Source organism: Protopterus annectens, chromosome 16.part0, assembly GCF_019279795.1.
Source record: "Protopterus annectens isolate FY-2018-M chromosome 16.part0, PAN1.0, whole genome shotgun sequence".
NCBI classification, from domain to species: Eukaryota; Metazoa; Chordata; order Ceratodontiformes; family Protopteridae; genus Protopterus; species Protopterus annectens.
In genome coordinates, this window is record NC_056750.1 from 764030452 (window position 1) to 764051452 (window position 21001).

Here is a 21001-nt window from a genome sequence, read left to right on the forward strand (position 1 = left end):
GTATCTTCTACATGATTGTCTTATTGGGACATGCAGGTATGCCTCTTTTAGGTCTAAAGTCACCAGCCAAGCATTCTTGCCCAGCATGGGCAGAAGCTGCTGCAAAGTCAGCATTTTGAATTTTGGAATGTCCAGGTATGTGTTCAGAATCGATAAATCCAGTACTGGCCGCCAGGCCTTGTCCTTTCTGGGTACCAAGAACAGTCTTGAGTAAAAACCTTGCCCTTTTTCCTGTTGTGGTACTGTCTGAATGGCCCCCATATCCATGAGGGACGTAACCTGTTTCTGTGCCTCTGCCCATTGATTTTTTGGCAGATCTGGCCAACCATTTGCCATTGGCAGTGTGTGGAAATGGAAACTGTATCCCTGTGATACAATGTTTAGTACCCACTTGTCCTGGGTTATTAACTGCTAATTTTGAGCAAAAAGTGCTAATTTTCCCCCTATGGGTGCTGCCAAAAGATAAGTGCTTGGTGTAGGCAGAGAGAAGTATTGGGATTGCTTTCTGTAGGTTTGCGCTTTATCTCCTCCAGATTTGGAGGTGGAAGCGTCCCATTGCTTTGACCTGTATGAATCTTGCGCCTGGTATCTGGAACCCTTAGGGCGTCTGGATTTGCCCCTTTGAGCTCTGTCTGACATAGGAAAGGACCAATTTTTTGTAGGCCAGTGTCTACTGAATCTTGGTGGCTGCACTTGTAAGGTCTTTAACAGTTTGCATAGACTTTGCTTTATCTTCCATTTTCTTTAAAACCTCTTCTGCCTTAATACCAAACAGAGAATCATGCTGTAAAGGTGCATCTAGCAATTTAGCTTTAACATGATGAGGCAAATTTTGTTCCTTTAACCAGGCATGCCTCCTAATCACAGATCCAGTAACTGAGACCCTGCAGGAGGCCTCTAAGGAATCAAAACCACATTGCAAAGTATGCTTTCCAACTTGTTCAGCTGCATGCAATAATTCCTGCAATTCTTTATTTTCTGCACATTCTGAAATCAACATAATTTTCTGTTTCAGCAATCCCATAACATGTTGTTGGTACTTAAGCATATGAAATTGACAGTTTAAGGCCCTGATTGCCAAGGTTGCAGATGCATAAACCTTTTTTCCCCATCTGTCTAGTGCCCTTGAATCTCTGTCAGAGGGGGTAGGATTTTTTTGCTGCTGAGGCCTTACCTCCCTTTGGACCCTGTGAAATAGTTTCAGGATCAGCAGCAGGGTTTCTAAATAAAAATGTATGCGAGTCAGGGACCCTGTAATATCTGTCAGGCTTACTGGGAGGCAGAGGTAAGGAGTCAGGGGTCAAGATCAACTTCGAAAACACATCATCCACAATGTCTAAAACGGGGGATGGCTAAAGGCTTGTGCTGAGGGAGAAGGAGGAAATCCCTGAGCCTCTTTTTTGATTCTGAGAAGTCTTGACTCTCCCAGTGAAAATGCTCCCTCAAAGTACACAAGGTTTCTCCAAATGAATAATCCTCAGGAGGAGATACAGATGGAATAGACTCCTCAGCATCAGAATCCTCATAGAGAGGTACAGATAATTCCTGATCAGAAGAGGAATCAGAAGAAATGGAAAACTGATCTGAAGATTCATAATCAGTGTCCTGCCTAGGCTTCTTATATGGAGGGGGATGGGTACCCGTGATCAAGGTAATAAGGTCTTCAGCCATTTTGATCATCTGTTTTTTAGGCATAGAGGCCTGTGCACGTGGCTCATGCATCATTTTTTTAGTTTTAGAACTTGCTTTTATCTTTGGTTTTGCAGCTGTCGTCAGTTTGATACACAAATGTTGAGGTCTGAATACACCCTCAGAAGTCGGTGCCTGCTCAGCGGCTCCGGACCCATCAGAGGGAGATACATCCATCGGACCAATACCTTGAGTATCTTTCAGCATGCCTGACTCCACATGGGTGTCGGTAGAGGCCTGCGACTCTAAGGTAGCGGGTATCAGGGGCTGTGAAAGCGCCTCACTGAGTACCGGCGACTGGCTTAGGAGAAGCTTCGTCGTCTGTTTTGGATCTCAAATGCCTTTGTCTGTCCTTTTCTTTGCGTTTTTTATGTACTCCGGTAGTCAGATTGCTATCAGACGACATTTCTGGGTAGTTAAATCTGTTTCCAAATTACTTTGATGCAAAAATATACCAATGCTTAATAGTGTGTTGGTTAAATCTAGCACAAAACCGACAGCCAGGCACGTTGTGATCAGGGCCTAGGCAAGGAATACAGTATAAATGGAAATCCTTACGAGGTATTTGCTTCCCACAAGTAATACAATTATTAACTTTTTCTGAAATCGGTAAAAAGCAAGAAAAAAGTTTCCCCAACGGGGTACTTCGCTTTAGTGAAGACTTCGGTTCTGAAACTCAAACTCGAATACTTCAGTAGTCGGCTGACCGGCACTTACGAAATGCTTCTGCTTCGGGCACCGCGCGGCAAGAAAGACTAAAGGAAATGGCGTCGGCTGCATGTTTTACACCCATGACTACCTGACGTCATGGAAGAGAAAACAGCAACCGACGAAGGACCCAAGACTTTGGAATTCAGGCCAACTGAGGGCAACCTGCCATCAGATTACCCAAATGTAATGACTGCAACAGTGTAACATGAAGAACATCGTCTGTGGTTTCATACCACAAAGGACTTCAATTTATTATATATGCAAATGAGCACTTTATTTCAAAATAATTGAATCATCAGAACAAATGAAAGCTATATAAACAAGTCCTTACATTCAACCAATGAACTTACTTATATATGAAAATCCACCAGTCACTCATCAGAATAAACTGGAATGCTGGATTTCTCATCCAGTAAAACAAATCAAACTAATACATCATCCAAACAGAATCCCCTTGTATCTGAGGTAGTGGATGCGTATTGTAATGAACAATGAAAGTATATATAATATAATCATTACCCAATTTAAAAATATGCTATTTAAAACAAGAAAAAATACATGCATAAATAATTATGACCATCTTAATAGAATAGAAAAAGAAACAAAAGGATGAACCACTCCACAGTAAAAAATGCACCTATTCAAGCCAAATTAAAAAAAAAACAATTCTGAACTTTATTGAAGAAAATAAAACAAATGATAAGCGCTTTCATTCTGACCACTTCAGAACTTCATCATGATCTGATCATGATCTATTATGTTGAAGAAAAGAAAAATGGCTGTATATATAACCCACCAGGGACCAATGAATCCGTGTCCACAGCAAGTTTAAGGGTGGGACATTGGGAATTTTTCTTGAATGTATAGAAAGCTAAAAAGGAATGTAATAACCTTGAGAAATTACCTTCTGCACTCGGGCATCTTTGGTGGTTGATGTCCAAGCTTGTCGGTGGAGAGAAGTGCTCCCAAATTACCTCCATAGTGCAGCAGTTGGGCAATCCTTCAAAAGCACTGGAAAAGCTTCTTAGAAAAGGGACCTCTGAAGCCTTAGTTTTGCAGGCCACCTCTGCCACATGGGTGATGTCTGCCATTAGATTTGCCTCCTCTATCACGGTAGGATCTATTTCTGTAGGAGTCATGGGAAAATCCTTGTGACTTATGGAACATTTTTCTACCCTCCTTTCTGGTTCTGTGAGTAGGTCCATCAAAGCGTAGACAACTGTATCCCTACAGCAGACAGTTTTCCCATCTTAACTCCTTGAGAGTCTCTTTCACCTTAGGCCTAAATAAGGCAGATTCATCAAATGATGCATCGATGAAGGGCTCTGCAAAATCAGAGGCACATCCAGGCATGTCTCCTTACAGTAATGCCCGACTCTACCACTCTAGAAGCACCCTCCGTGGCATGGGAAATCAGCCACATGGAGGCATTCAATAGGGACTGCAGGCTAGCCAGTTGCGAAAAATGTTCTTTTTCTGTCCGCCACTGACATGGACCGGAGAAAGAACTTGACAGTTCCTTAGTCAAATCCCTCTGGAATCTTGTAACATGTGCGAAACAATTCACTGATCTCACAGCAGATGTCGCTGAAGCATGGATTTGCTTCCCGAACCTGTCCAATGCCCTAGACTCCTTTGTTAGGGGGATGAACAGAATGAGTTTTCTTCAGCAAGTTCCTTTTGGTGGCCACTGCTACCACCATAGCATCCAATGGGAGACCCATGCTCCAATGGGCACAGTCCTTGGGTGCAACTAAATACTTGTCTGGTTTCCTAGAGATGGGCTCCATGACATCCAGAGGTCCACCACTTCATCCGCCAGGGGTACCAACCAGGATGTAGCTACGTTGGTTTGGAAAGCCTCAAAAAACACAGACTCCTTCTAGAAAAGGTCTTTGGAAGCCCAAGTATCTTTCTATTTCAGAAGTTTTAGAATCTCTCTAAATGAGACGTCTTCAAGAGGTGATCTTGGAAACCCCGCTTCATCCAAGTCAGTGTCTTTTGTCAAGGATTCTTGCAAGGAATCAATGTGCATCTTCTTACACTTATGCTTACAAGTAGATTCCCCAGAGGGATAATCCGGGAATGACTTGGAAGACTGGGGCGGCCCTAAAATCAGGACTGTCTGAAGTCTAGGGCAGAAGGCTGTCCTGATGGAACAGAATGAAAGGACTCAGAATGCAGGGCAGACAGCTGTGGAGAGGAAAGACCCAAGGGGGGCACGGATGTCCTGTTCAAAGAGGTGGATAATGTGCTCTCCACTGCATCAAAAGCAGAAGCCAATGGAGAACCCAAAACCACTCTAATATGGGCAGGCTGGTTCAGAGAATTCCCATGATTCCGTATCGAAACTGGTGAGAGTTGAGCTATCCAGAGACAAAGCCCTTAAGGGAAAAGACAGCTTTGACAACCTTGGAGTCAAACCCATTTCCTTTGATCCAGCACCTAAGCTACGACACAGAGATCCCTCCAGCTCAAAAAGAGTTGGTGTCATATGGATCAGAGATTGTGTCAGGGATGACTATGGCCAAGCCTTCAGATCTGACAAAGAAACTCAGGAACCTCAGATCTAACACCTCCAAAGCCATACCACAGATTAGAGTAAGAGTTAACAGCATTGCTTGGGATGGTGTAAAGCTCACAGGTCCAATGGGAGACCAAACAGGAATGACTCCAAAATGAATCTGGGTCTTAAAGAAATATTCCCATCATTCTGTCCATGTCTGCTTCGGTAAGACTCTTAACAGCCCTAAGAGATGACAAGGTGGATGGGGGGGGGGGGGATCTAGAAGCCCATCATGGCATATCCAGGAAGAAGGGGGAGTGTAGCCTCAATGGTATCTGCTCTGGTGAGAATCTTGGGTGTCTACAGGCAAGAAACTTCGAAGTAAAAGATGTCTGGTCCTGAAAGATGGTCAGACCTGATGGCTTAAACTTTTTTCTGGCATAGTTGATCCCGGAGTCAAAAGAGAGCAGTCAGGTGGAGTGCTTCCTCAACTTCTTAGACTTTTGCTTGCTTTTTCCTTAAGAATCCCCTGTGGACTCCAGAAGCTGAAGATGAGGAACAAGGCAGCAGTCCCTTCAGTACCAACTTATTTTTGCATTCTATCAGGACCCTGTGATTAAACTCTGCACAGATTTCACATTCAACATTCAGAAGCCCAGCTCCAAGACAGTAGACACATTCAGCACTGGCATATGAATTTGGAATTTTGTGCCTGCAAGAGGAGCACTTCTTAAAGCCAGTTGGCTTCTCGGACTTAACTATCCATAACAACATAACAAAAGGGAACAAAGAAATACCAGCAATGTAACCTGGAGGAAAAAAAACCAACAATAGCAATAAGGCTAATGGATATGTAGGAGAAACTAAAAAGGGAAAGAGTTAAGAAATCAAAAGCACAAGACCTAAAAGGCGCAAAACACCCAACACTGTAATAATAAAAAAACTACAAGGAATCCTACAGCTACCTTTTTAAATACTTATAGCCAGGGGAAGATTAGGAGACAAAGAAACAAGAACATGAGAAGTAAACAATCACTTATCTGACTAAGCTTAGCTTGAGCTAAGCAAAATACTGTCTAGAAATGCAACAAGAAAAAAACGCTGGCAGTGAACATGGAAAGAAGTTTAATCCACATATATTCCAAATACACCAAAAGCTGAAAAGCCAAAAACAGGTATCAACCACAAGTAAGCGCTTTCATCTCCTCACAAAAGGGAGACTTCTTCAGACTAATGGTTGAATGCAAGTACTGCATATATATACAATTTCATAAAAAACACCAATTAAGGCATTCAATTGAAACATTTAAAAGAAGGCATTCAATTGAAACATTTAAACGAAACATTTCACCATAATTCTAATGCTTAAGTCCCTTTCTTTTAAATATGTTCCAAATTCCTCTCTACTATTTAAGCCCAGGGGAAAACATGCATTTAATCTAACTTGCCAGCAATACTCAAGCCACCCCAATTCTTATTCAACATTTATCTTTTTCGTATTGGGGTGTATTGAATCAATCACCAAACACTTTAATTTTAAGTGTTTGGTGATTGATTCAATACACCCCAATACGAAAAAGATAAGTGTTGAATAAGAATTGGGGTGGCTTCAGTATTGCTGGCAAGTTAGATTAAATGCATGTTTTCCCCCGGGCTTAAATAGTAGAGAGAAATGTGTAACATATTTAAAAAGAAAGGGACTTAAGCATTAGAATTATGGTGAAATGTTCTTTTAAATGTTTCAAATGAATGCCTTAATTGGTGTTTTTTATGAAATTATATATATATATGCAGTACTTGCATTCAACCATTAGTCTGACGAAGTCTCCATTTTGTGAGGAGATGAAAGCGCTTACTTGTGGTTGGATACCTGTTTTTGGCTTTTCAGCTTTTGGAGTATTTGGAATATCTGTGGATTAAATTTCTTTCCATTTTCACTGCCAGCGTTTTTTTCTTGTTGGATTTTACGTTTGAAGCGTTCTGCTTTTCTAAAGTGTGAAAAACTGTCTAGAAATGGCAAATGAGATCTGAGGTAACTACAAGGCTTGGAGAGGATCATGGATAAGGAGAGGAGCTTGAGATATGGCACCAAAGTCTATAAAGTGGGTGAAGTAGGATCCAAGGTCAGATATGTAACCCATCGGTTGAGGAAAGGATGAAAAAGACAACATCAAAAAAAGTTTTAGTCCCTTGAACCTAAAAAAGGACTGAGGAGATAAGGAATTTCCCCTAGTCTGTCTGCTTATGATCTTTCTCCACTCAAATGGAGTGGCTTAAACATAGCACTGGCCTTTTTAAAAGTATAGAGATAAGAATCCACATGCTTCCAGAATGCTTAAGCATAATCCTTAACAGGAATTATATGGTAACTATAGGCAAGGAAATACCCATTCTTCTTTTTATGTCTTGGAAAAAGACATCTTATTTCTCTGTGTTCCTTTCCTAGGATACTGAGTAAGACCCCACCCTGATATGTTAGGAGTGGGACAGCTTGGGATCACTGGGTGATCAAGGTGTCATGTGTGATGGTAGTGCTAAGCATAAAAAGGTCTGCTCCATAGCTACTGCTGGTAGAGGAATACACTTCCAAAGTGGACAGGTCGTAGCACACAACAAAACAAACTTAAGTAAATTTAACATATGGGCCAGCCCCCCCCCCCCCAGGTATGGAAAAACCTAAAGGAAGTCTCACCTTTGTCATACAGTTATGCATGTAGAAAATAAAATCTCAGAAGGGACTCCTCCGTCCCAAGTACTATCACAAAGCCAGTGCCTGGGGACTCAAAAGGCCACTTCAGTGGACTAAGGTGCAGCAATGATCTAGGCACTCTGTTATGGCAGACAGTGTAAACACCCCAAGAATGATCACAGATGGTGACACATTCTATCTCCCCAACTTTGATGCCAGAATACCAAAGTCCTTTAAGCAGGTCTGAAATCTAACATGCACATTAACCTCTCCTCCTTTGACTTTATTCTGTTCTTCACAAGTTCCTTATTCTTTCCTGAGATTCCCAGCCACATTTAAACAGTGTCTACCTATTAACCCCACCCACAATGGACTGCTACACCACTTGCTCCTATACACACTACTCTTTCCATCCTTAACTTTGAAGGGCATGGCTTTGACGTCTTGTTAGTATGGGAAGAGTTTGACAATTGCAAGGCCACTATGCAGGTGGACCTTAGAGATGCAATTCCTGTCTTACCTCCTTCACACTGCTCTGACACTAGCCTTGTCACACACAGCTCCTTCTGCTGAGGATCAACCACAGCCACCATCTTTAGATACTTGGGGAGTAGGATTTAAGCTTCTCCTTTCTTTTGCGGGGTGGCCAGTTTGATGTGTTTACACTTAATGGCACTGTTTAACATCATGCGCCTTGTCCAAGTAGCAGAGACAGTGCAACTGTATGCATTGACTTATAATCTGGTGGCAGAAGGTATCTTTCAAAGGCTTCAGCTTTTAAGGCATCAAAATGAGGCATTTTAAGGCATCAAAACGAGGCAACTTTTCTTTAACAGATTTTATGATCAAGACCTGAACTGTTGAAACAGCAAATAAGAATTAAGGGGTACAGAATCTAAGCACACTTCTCTAGTTCAGTATGTGACAACAAGACAAAGGCAGTCAGGATGTCCAGGCTTCCACAAACTTGGTGACTGAGGTGAGGATCTTAGATGAGAAAATCTCAACTACTGCTGCTGCAAAAGTTTAAAAACTATTCTCTCCATCTTCTTTTATTCCTTGCCAAATTAACTTTCATCACTGATATAGCCCTCCCAGATTCTTCATACTCTTATCTGCACTTTCTGATGCAATCAAATTCTTACAGCCATTTTCTCTTTTTACATACTGTTTTTCTAACATCTCTATTTGGCATAATACGTAATCTTTAGGTCTTTGTTTTCCTGCTCAGTTCTTCATCTGTCTTTCTCTGGATCCTCAATTATCTCTTACTGTTCAGTGTCCCTTTTGTTGATTAGCAATCCCCACTGCAACAGCCAACCTAAAGCTGGTCTCGCACTGTAGTCCTGCACAAGAATTTTAGCAATGGATTCTTGTCCTTTTTGCACTGATAGCGAACCACACTCTAGTACAGTCTAGGTTCACCACTGATGTGCTCAAACCCATCCACCATACATCATCTGCTTTACGCTACACTAGGTCAAGTACTCTAATCTTTCATCACATTTTTTTTTTCAATGGATGTGCAAACGTCCTGATCTGTATTCAAAACCATTTCATCCCATCTCTCTGCCTTTGATGCCAGAATACCTTAGTCCTTTCAGGAAGACTGAAATCTAACACTGGAATTTACCTCTCCTCTTTTGACCTTATCCTGTCCCTCACATGCTCCTTATTCTTCCCCGAGATACCCAGCCACATTTACACAGTTTCTACCTTTCATCCCCACCCAGAAATGACAACTACACCATTTGATTTTATAACTCTATCCATCTTTAACTTACACCCTTTCTTTACATCCTTTTCATCTACTACCTCACATTTAAGTCAAGCTCTGTATACACTGTATCACTCCAAAACAACCTAAAATCATCAGGTACCTGACTGTACACTGCATCAGTGACTGATACTGCGCAAATAAGACCTGGAAGATAGGCAGGAAAAAGAAACAACTTTATTGTGTAGTCAGGTATACGGCTTTAATTCTAGACCCCCAAATCCACATCCTTAATCCAGTCTGATTCGCAAACAGATTCTTGGACCCACGTTCCTCTGAGAGGGTCACCCACCAATGATTCTAGTTATGTAAGTATGGTCTCTAGCTTCACTTGACCTTAGAGAAGCACTGTTAAAATACATGCACTCACAGCAGATAAATAGGTCATGCATAGATCCATAAACTAAAAAAGCTGCATCAGAAAGCAGTACTACTTCAATAATCTGGCAAGCAGTCAGTTTTCTGATACTAGACTTCTCACATTAGGGTGGCCTAATGGTTAAGGTGTTTGCCTTACAAACACAAGGTACAGGGTTTGAGTCTCACAAGCGATAATTGGCTAGGCTTAAAAATGTCTCGCAAGGGCAGTTAGCTTAGTACTAACCTATGAACATACGAAAGGCAGAAAAGAACTAGGTACTCTAGAGGCAAGCATTCATCTTGTCCCAGACACAAAGTAAGACAGCTGAGGCCATACAGAAGGCATGTCTGACACACGTGAACAGAAGAGTTTTTCTTTTTTTTCTGGTACTGGGAAGAAGATGCACTTCACAAGATCTTTCAAAGTAATATTTTTTGTTCCTTTGTATTCTGACATCTGCTGTACATGGCTGTGTGCAAAAAACAAATTCTGACATGGTGACATGGAGTTCAGACAAACTACACTGCTAAAGAATACTATTACAGAATACTGCATACAATGTCAATATGAATTACTCCATAATATAAGAAAACACTTCTCTATTACTCACCCAACAGCAGCTCTGGAGGGCGGTACCATAATGTCACCACTCTATTAGTGTAATGATTTGGCTGGCAATTCTTAGCCAGACTAAAAGCACGAGCCAATCCAAAGTCAGCTAGTTTCAGAACTCCATCCCGTGTGATCAAAACATTTGCTGCCTTCATATCACGATGCAAAATCTAAAAGCCATCACAAAGATTAAAAAGAACACAAGTTAACTAAAATGCTGCAACCTGCTCCCTAATGAAATTCCACCTGTGAACTGGTAGGGGAGACTGTGGCAAGTAAATACATCTGCAAAAGCTCAAAAGGAAAAACACAAACAATTCTGAACAGAATGTATAGCTACCATAGAAAAGAAACATAGTCTCACTCTACCTGTGCAATTTAATTGTGCCTAAAAACAATAAATGGACTTCAGAAATATCAAATAATGATCTTACCAAAACCAATTTTCCAGTTGTGCTAGAAAAAACTGAAAAACTTATGAAATGTGTTTTTGAAAAAATATCAAACAGCAGGTCACATATCCAGCTTCACTACTTCTAAGTGGTACCCTACAGCCGCCTTTCACTTCTGTGGATGTACGCAGATTAATCAACACTGCTGCATGCAAAGATGTACTTAATGTCCACTATCTGGAATACTTAAGTGTCTTACATTAGTAAACAACATAAACTTGCAGGCTAGAAATAGTTAAACCAAAAATGCAAATGAAGAACACTGCAGGGACATTGTGATTCTTACTTGTAAAGTCAAACAAATGAACAGGTACAATTAGCACCATAAATGAGTTAAGGACAGTACAATACTAACCTAAAAGCCTTAAAAAAAAGCATGAACACGTTTTATGACAGCGCAAACATTTCTGCACCAAAATGGCATGGACCATTCAACAACAGAAGCGAACAAGGAAAACTGGTCTAATCAAAATAAATAGCTGAATGTAATGTTATTAAGATGCAAAAATGTATTACTTTACAGATAATGCAAAGTTGTAATAATTGAGGTAAAGCACTAATAAGAAATCCCTGCACAAAAAGTACAGTTTTGTACCTACCATAAATGTAGATGTTCGAAGATCCACATTGCTGCAGTCCTAACACTTGGGTAGTCCGCTGTCCCAGTCGGCCCGAATACCAAAGTATAAGGCTGACGTCGGTCAAGGCGCATTAGTCTGGCGTCAGGGCGTCAGGGTACAAATGCGCATGACCGACGTCATATCCTCAGTCTTTTCTTGCCCCAGATGTCAGAAGACCCTAAAAAGATAAGGCCAAAACCAAAAAACACCAAACACTCCTGTACCAAATATATGTACAATATATACAAATTTACAAAAGTACAACCCCACCCACACAACCACCCCTAAACACAGAGGGAAGGAGGAGGAGGTAAATTGGACTGCAGCAATGTGGATCTTGAACATCTACATTTATGGTAGGTACAAAACTGTACTATGTTCTTCATCCCACATTGCTGCAGTCCTAACACTTGGGTAGAATCCCAAAGCAGAGGTAAGGGAGGCTGGCAAATCATAAAGAAGCAGGAGCTGTCAACATGCCCTGCAAAATAGCCGTGGCAAAACCAGCCCTAGATTTAGAGTAGAGAGGAAGGTGGTAATGCTTAGAGAAAGTATGCACTGAACTCCAAGTAGCTGCCTCCAAAATATCCTTAGTTGCCACCCCTTAGAAATGCTGTTGAAGTGGCAGTAGCCCTAGTGGAATGAGGCCTAATCCCAGCTGGAATCTCCTTGCCATGATGGGAATAACAAAATGCAATGCAAAACCCAATCCACTTAGAAATAGTTTGTTTTGACACGGGCTTGCCCTGAGAACTCAAAGCAAAAGAAACAAACAACTGCTGAGACTGCCTAAAATCCTTAGTCCTGCTTAAATAATAACGCAACTGCCTGTGTACATCTAAAGTGTGCAAAACCTTTTCCCCTTATTTTGGGGATCTGCATAAAAGTAGGCAAATGAATAGTTTGGTTTAAAGCCACACTAGAAACCACCTTAGGCATAAAGGAAGGATTAGTGCGTAATGATACCCTATCCTTATGGAAAATCAAAAAGGCTCAACCGCCATAAGGGCCTGCAATTCAGAAACCCTTCTTGCAGAAGTAATGGCCAACAAAAAGCAGTCTTCCATGACAAGTATTTCAATTCAGCAGTAGCCGAGCTCAAAAGGTTGTAGAGTAAGTTTCTCCAACACAAAATTGAGATCCCAAGCAGGAGTAGGAGCTCTACGTGGGGGTCTTATATTCGTTGCCCCTCTAAGAAATTGCTTGAACAAAGGATGAGAAAACAATGGTGGGTCACAATCATAGTGAGCTGAAATTGCTGCAGCATGAATCTTAATGGAAGAGAAAGACAAACCTTTGTCCAATAACTCAGTAAGATATTGAAGAGCCACACTCAAAATAGGCTCAGAAACCTCCAAATCCTTTGCTGCACTCCAAAATAAAAATCTCTTCCATTTGTCTGCGTACACTTTCCTTGTACTAGGTCTTCTGGCTTCCATAATCACATTCAAAACTTGTTGAGGAAGTTGAGACCTGCTGTGGTTCAAAACAGAATATGCCAGGCTGTTAGATGAAGAGAGTGAAGCTTGACATTGAGTAGATGACCGTCCCTCTGAGACAATAGGTGTGGAATCAAAGGTAAAGGCCATGGAGGCTTCCTTACCAGACTCCTCAGTAATGGGTACCAGTGTTGCGAGGCCAATCTGGAGCTATTAAAATCATCCTTGGCTTGTCTTGTCTGACCTTTAGGAGTACCTTTGGGAGGAGAGGCAGAGGTGGAAAGGCATACACATGAAGATTTTTCCAACTGAAAGAAAGAGCATCCACTTTCCAAGGTGTGTGATGAAACCTTCCGTGCAAAACTTTGGCAGCTGGTGGTTTAGTGGGGAAGCGAACAGATCTATGTCTGGAGTTCCCCATGACACTGTCAATTTCCGAAATACATGAAGATCCAGTTTCCACTCGTGGGGATCCATGATTTGCCTGCTTAACACATCTGCTAAGGAGTTCTGTGCTCCCGGCAGAAACCTTGCCTGAAGATTTAGTTGCAAGCTGAGCGCAGTCTCCCACAAAATCATTGCTTGCCTGCATAGAGGATAAGAATGTGTTCCCCCTTGTTTGTTGATGTACCACATGACAGTTGTGTTGTCTGTTATAATCAACACCTGCCCTGGAAGAAGTAACTCCTTCAAAGCCATTAATGCAAACTGGACTGCTAACATCTCCTTCATGTTGATATGTAGATGCTGTAGTCTGGCAGGCCACTTGTCTTGTATCCACTTTCCATTCAGATGAGCTCCCCAAGCTATGTCTGAGGCATCTGTCGTTAGAATCTGACTCGCCTCTGGCCGGGTCACAGAGAGTCCCTTGTTTAGGTGACATTCCTGAGCCCACCACAAAAATTCCTCTTGAATGCAAGGTATTATTTGAATGACAGTGTCCAAATCCTGGCAGTGCTGTGTCCATACATTTTGAGATACCATTGCAGCTTCCTCATATGCAGTTTGGCATTGGGAAGCACCAGAATACAAGATGCCATGAACCCTAAGGCTTGAAGGACTGTCCTTGCAGTCAGCCCGGACTGAAGAGATAGTTGATGGAAGTAAAGGGAAAGATTCTTTTGTTTGTCCGGGTTAAAAGGCCATCTGGGTTGCTGTATTCAGTCTCACACCCAGAAAGCACATGTCTTGAGAGGGTACTAGACTGGACTTTATTTCGTTCACAGAATACCCCAGGCATCTTAGCACTGCTATCACATATTCCAAATGCTGAAAAAGGTCTTCCTTTTCTTGAGCCAGAATCAGGCAGTCGTCCAAGTAAGGATAGATTTGTATTCCTTTTAGCCTGAAGTAAGCTATCACTGGAGCCAGAACTTTTGTGAATACTCTGGGCAGTAGATAAGCCAAAGGGCAATGCAGAGAACTGATAATGGGAATTCCCAGCTCGAAAACGCAGATACTTCCTGCAACTTAGTCTGATAGGCACATGAAGGTAAGCCTCCTTGAGATCTAAAGTTACCATCCAGTGATCTTTGCCCAGCAGAGGTAAAAGCTGTTGTAACGTCAACATTTTGAACTTGGGAATGTCCAGATAAGTGTTGAGGATAGATAAATCCAAAATTGGTCTCCACGTGTTCCCCTTTTTGGTACTAGGAACAGGCGAGAATAAAATCCTAGGCCCCTTTCTGGCACAGGAACCGGCTGAATGGCCCCTATTTGGAGTAACAGAGAAATTTGCTTGTGAGCCTCTTTTCTTTGTAGAGGAGGAATGTCTGGCATGCCTTTGAAAGGAGGCAAGGTATGGAAATAAAACCTGTAACCGTGGTGAATGATATCCAATACCCATCTGTCTTGGGTAATTAAACTCCAATTTTCTTTGAAAAGTGACAGCCTTCCTCCCAAAGGTGCTGCCAGACGAGAAGGCTCTGGCAGCTGAAAAGGCAGGTCATTGGGTCTGTTTACGAAAGGGCTGACCCCTGCCCTCACCAGAAGACTGAGCAGGTGAACTCCTGTTCTAGGCCTAAACGAAGCTTGTGCTCTGCCCCTACCACGCCTAGACCTACCCCTAGACTGGGAATCATAAGAAGGATATGTCCACCCCTTAGTAGGCCAATTTCTACTAAACTTCGGAGGCTGAACCTGCAAAAAATCTTTAACAGTCTGCAGAGACTTAGCCTTGTCCTCCATTTTCTTTAAAACTGCTTCCACAGGCGAACCAAACAACACATCAGACTGTAACGGAGCATCTAAAATCCTTGTCTTAACATGCTCAGCTAAATTCTGATCCCTCAGCCAGGCGTGCCTGCGAAGAACAGAACCAGTGGCAGCCACCCTCGAAGAGGCCTGTACAGCATCAAAACCACATTGCAAGGAATGCTTACCCACCTGTTCAGAAACATGAACTAAATCCTGCAACTCTTTACACTCAATACCTTCCGCCAGAGCATCCACCTTAGACTTCAATTGTGAAAGGAGATAATTTTGGTATTTTAACATGTGGAACTGGCAATTCAAAGCCCTCATGGCTAAAGTGGAAGAAGTATACACCTTCTTTCCCCATCTATCCAAAGCCCTTGCCTCTTTATCAGGAGGAACAGGATTTTTAACAACAGAAGCCTTAACACCTTTAGGCCCCTGAGAAACAGTTTCTGGGTCTGCCCTAGGACTCTTAAAAGAAACTTATGAGCTTCAGGCACCCTATAATACCTATCCGGTTTAACTGGGGCAGGAGGCAAAGAATCAGGGTTCAGGGAAGCCTCTGCAAAACATCTTCCACCACATCCAGAACAGGAGGTATAGCTAAAGGCCTATGCTGGGGTAAAACAAAAATTCCCTAAGCCTCTTCCTGGAATCAGAGAAATCTTGACCTTCCCATTTAAAATGCTCCCTCATGGAATGAAGAGTCTCTGAAAAGAAAAATCCTCAGGAGGAGAAGCCGAAGGAGTAGAATCATCTACATCAGAATCAGAATAAGGAGGATACTCCTGTAAGTCTTCAGCCGAAGACTCAGAAGCCTCGAACACTGCTCAAAACTCTCAAGCTCAGGTTCCACCCTAGGCCTCTTATCAGGAGGGGGCATAGAACCTCTAATCATAGTAATCAAATCTTCTGCCATTTTAAGCATATGTTTCTTAGGCAAAGACCCTGAAGAACTAGGAGAGACACCCACTGAAGTTAAACCTGGCCTGCCTCTCAAAGAAGCCTTGGAAACAGAAGGGGAGGGCCTAACCACCTTAGGAAGGAGGGAGAACAGCCACCTGAGAAGCCCCTTCAGCCTGGCCTACCTCCTGAGAGGACACAGCTTGTAACAGTAAAGTCTCTCCCTGAGACTCCAAAGAAACTTCTGGCAGAACCTCCGGCTCCACCGAGCCTTCTAAAGAACCGACGTCCGGGACAGACGGTTCTTCCAACCTAGGCTTTGCTGCTTTGTCCTTGCGCTTTTAGGCGAAGCGGGCCGGAGCATCCGGCGGCATTTTATAATTACAACGCTTCCCAAAAACTAACCTGGCACAGTCTAATCTTCTCTTTATAGTGCGTTTGTTAAATCTAGCACAAGAGCGACATCCAACAATGTCGTGCTCAGGCCCTAAGCAAGGTATACACAAGGTATGGTAATCCCTATGAGGTATCTGTTTCCCACAAGAAATACAGTTATTCACTTTTTCTGACATCCGGTTAAATACTGAGGCAAGAAAAAACCAAAATATTCCCCAACGGGGTACTTAGCCAACTTTGATTCGGTCTGAAACTCCGACTTCAGAAAATTTCAGAACGCCAACCTGCACTCGCAATACTGCTTCTGCATCGGACCATGCGGCAAAAAAGACTGAGGATATGACGTCGGTCATGCGCATTTGTACCCTGACGTCCTGACGTCAGACTAATGCGCCTTGACCGACGTCAGCCTTATACTTTGGTATTCGGGCCGACTGGAACAGCGGACTACCCAAGTGTTAGGACTGCAGCAATGTGGGATGAAGAACATCCAAGATCCTTCAGAAGACCACGTAGCTTAATCTTAGTTTCATTTTCCCAAATCAACTTTTTTTTTCCCAACGGTGAAACAGTCTAATCATTTCAAGAAAAAAGAAGACGAGAGACACGTGGACAACTGTTCAGAACACACATGAAGTATGCCTTATACACCAAGCCCAGAAAGGTCCTCATGTATCTGGACGATGTTCTGCCAAACTCGGGACTAATTTTTTTTTTTTTTTTTAAAGAAATCTGATTCTTACACAAGTGTCTGAGAACTTACAGACAGTAAGTCTGAACAGTTACATAATGAAGAAATAGTTTTTAACTTCAGAACCGGTCAGTGTTTAGACTGTCACAGCTTTGGAATAAATAATTCTTCACTGAATACACTGACGTTTTTGCTGTTTTCCTTCTGTGCTGGAGAAGAGGCTTAATCAATCTCTAGAATAACAAACATGGACTCTGTAAAACCCATCAATCAAATGAGACTGCATTTTAATTACACAAGAGTATCACGACAACTTGACAAAAAATACTGGTAGATGTGGTCTAACCTGGAATTCACCAGGGCCTTTGACTTGGTCCTGTAACAGGTGGCTACTAAAGAGAGGGGACGGAGGTCGAATCAAGACCAAGAAACTGACTACTACAAGGCTAAACTGTGTGGCACACAAAACTCTGGTAAGAATGTTGTCAAGAATAAGGAAAGTGACCAGCAGGAGTCGGTTTTCAAACACAATCTGCAGCGTGATTGCTTACAAAAAAAAAAAATGTCAAGGAAGAAAGGGAACAGGATCTGCTACTTCACTGATGACACAAAGTTAGGGGCAGCAGTGGAAGGTTAGGGGTGAGTCTAAAGAAGGGATTGGAAAAGATAAGTGGACTGAAAGATGGTAGTTAAAGTTCAACACATGCAAAAGCAAAGTACTACACTTAGGTCACAGCAATTCTAGTAATGAAGTATCAACCCCCCACCGCCGTCCGGGCAATGCAAGAAGAAAGCAGGAAAAGGAACTGGGAATTTTCATCACAAAAGTCATGAATTACCAGAAGCAAAGTGATAGGACAGTGAAAGCGGCTAACTGAATGATGGGGTGTATTATGGGAGAAGAGTCCAATAGTAGAGATGCAATAATCCCAGTGTTTAAGACCTTTGTTAGGTCAGGATGCCAGATGCAGTTCGGGAACCACACACGGAAAAGGACCATCAACACATCAGAAGGAATCCAAAGGATAATGACTGGAAAGGTTGTTGGGTGGAGGGAAAAGGGCATAGTCACAGAATAGAGGAGCCATAGCTTGTATCACCAGAGACACAAAACAGAGAATAATGTGGCTACAGAAAGACATGCCAAAGACATATGAAGAAATCATCCTCAACAGGAAGGAGAGGAGAGAGGGATAGATGAAGCAGACTGGAAAGACCAACTACTGTCTCATCTATGAAAGTACTTCTCCAGAGACTGGATTACTGGACTGGGTGGTAGACAGGGAATCCAGGAAGCAATTCAAGGGGGCATGGGACAAATGAAGAGAAGCTGAAATGAAAAATAGAAATGAAGGGATGCAGAATACTGAACACGCTTTGAATGCACACACAGTTGGCTTACTACTTCTGCTTATCATCAAGCAGTACTGTGCAGGCTGAAAATTAGGCAGACTGAGCTGGCAGCTCTACACCTTATGCTTGATCTACTTACCTCGTACTTATGAATATAAAATGCTACACAGTGTAAAAAGTAAACTCAGGGCTGGAGAAGAAAAAGAGTTACATACGTACCATAACTTGGAATTTGTGCTATCCAGTATCATTCATTATGGATGGGTCTTGGATCCGACCTCAGATCCGAGCTGACAACTGAAAGGACAGATCCAGACCTTAAGCTCCTCCCCTTCCCATAATCCCTTGCTAACCCACAACCTTCAGATTGAGTTTGCTGGATAGAGAAAAAAGGGCAGTAAAGATTGCCTATAAAACTGAAAAACTTCTAAAGACAGACATTCCTACGTATCTACCAAATCTCTAGGAGGAGGGGGAAGGAGGGAGGTAATGTGATGAATAATGACACTGGATAGCACAGATTCCAAGTTATGGTAAGTACATAACTCTTTATTTGATGCTATCCGAGTCATTATTCATCACGGATGGGTCAGAGTCCCCATCTACTATGAACCCTAGGAAGCCTCACGGTGGGTATGCGGGACCAGAGAGGAACTAAAGGAAGCCCTGTTCCTAGACATCAAATGCAACTTATAATGAGCAACAAAAGTGTGGAGATTAGAACAAGTAGCAGCGGCGCAAATCTCATCCAAAGAAACTTTTGCCAAGAAGGCAGAAGATGTGGCTACCAACCTAGTAGAGTGAGCTTTAACTGGTCCGGAAATATCTAGGTGCCTGCTTTCGTAAATGTAAGAAATATAATGTACAGCTGTGTACACTTACCATAAATGAAGATGTTCGAGTGTATTCACTGTTGCAGTCATCACATTTGAGTCGATTTCCAAAGCTAAGGAAGGGTGGAGGTAGATTAAGAAGCATTAGGGATGGCAATCAGGCCCTGTAATACTGCTGTGGCAAATCCAGCTCTGGATTTAGAAAATATAGGCAAGTGGTAATGCTTGGTGAAAGTATGTACAGAACACTCCAGGATGCAGCTTCCAGGATGTTCCTGGTAGGGACTCATCTGAGAAATGCAGTAGAAGTAGATGCAGCCCTAGTGGAATGTGTTCTTATCCCCTGTGGGGTAGGTTTTCCATGGTGCTTGTAGCAGAAATGGATGCAGTGTGCTATCTATTTGGAAATGGTTTGCTTTGAAATGGCCTTCCCCTCTGCCCCTACATCAAAGTTGACTGGCAGCTGGTCAGATTTTCTGAGAGGCTTAGTCCTGTCCAAATAGAATCTAAGCTGTCTATGCACATCCAGAGAATGCAGTATCTTTTCCCCTTTATTCTGAGGATTAGGAAAAAAGCAGGCAAATGAATGGACTTGTTTAAAGCCACACTAGACACCACCTTGTGCATAAAAGATGGGTTAGTCCTGAGGAAACCATGTCCGCATGGAAGATAAAAAGAAGTTATGTACTTACCATAACGTTCCATGTGAGTTGTTTATCTCTCCTTTATTCTCACTGATGGGTTCGGAGCAGATCCTTGGCTCCGACATGGCGGATAGCAAAGCTCAAGGTTTGCCAGTAGCTCGAGACCAAGCCCCTTACCCACAATGCACTGCTGGAATTACCTCAGATCTTGTTTGCTGCATATAGATTAGATATATATATATATATATATATATATATATACATATATATATATATATATATATATATATATATACATATATCTTTACCCTACTCTAAAAAGGAAACACTTTCCAAAGGAAAGAAGTACTGAGGAGCCAGGATGGTACTAGCCTCTAAGTCTACTGTCAGCCAGGAGGGGGAAGAAGGGAGGGACGCGAGAATAAAGGCAAGATAAACAACTCACATGGAATGTTATGGTAAGTACATAACTTCTTTATGTGAAGTTGTTAAATCTCGCCTTTTATTCTCATTGCCCCTAGCACCCTCAATCTTGGGTGGCTCATGGAAGTACGTTTTTCAGTACCGTGGAACCAAAGGAAGACCTGTCCCTAGAAGCCTTAACTACTCTGTAATGTGTGATAAAGGTATGAGGCTTAAACCACGTGGTTGCAGCACAAATACTGTCAAGGGGCAATTTAGCTTGAAAGGCAGAAGACATAGAAACGACTCTGGTAGAATGAGCCTTAGGTTTGTGTGTCAAAGGCATGTTAGCATTCACATAAATAAAGGATATACATTCTGATAACCATTTAGATAAAGTTGTTTTAGCCACTGGTTTACCTTTTCTGGCTTCTGAAAAGGATACAAAAAGTTGATCTGATTTTCTAATATCCGTAGTTCTGTCAAGATAAAATCTGAGCTGTCTGTGCACATCAAGTTTGTGCAGCATGTATTCCAATTTGTTAGAGTGGTTGGGAAAAAAGACTGGTAGCTCAATGAACTGATTGATATTGGATTCAGAACAGACTTTAGGCAAAAATGAGGGGTTTGTTCTGAGAGATACTCTATCAGCATGGAAAATCAGGTAAGGTGGTCTGACAGATAATGCTTGAAGTTCTGACACTCTGCGGGCAGAAGTAATGACCAC

At 42.2% G+C, this 21001-nt stretch overlaps 1 protein-coding gene across 2 annotated transcripts in view; it reads right to left on the reverse strand.

Annotated features, from left to right (window-relative positions):
- The window catches only part of CDK9 (cyclin dependent kinase 9), a 1779604-nt gene that overhangs the window by 1182076 nt on the left and 576527 nt on the right, over positions 1-21001 (reverse strand). For both annotated transcript variants that reach the window (XM_044058348.1, XM_044058349.1), the window contains one exon: positions 10344-10515. In XM_044058348.1, the coding sequence (XP_043914283.1) occupies positions 10344-10515 (172 nt within the window). The remainder of the gene's footprint in view (positions 1-10343; positions 10516-21001) is intronic.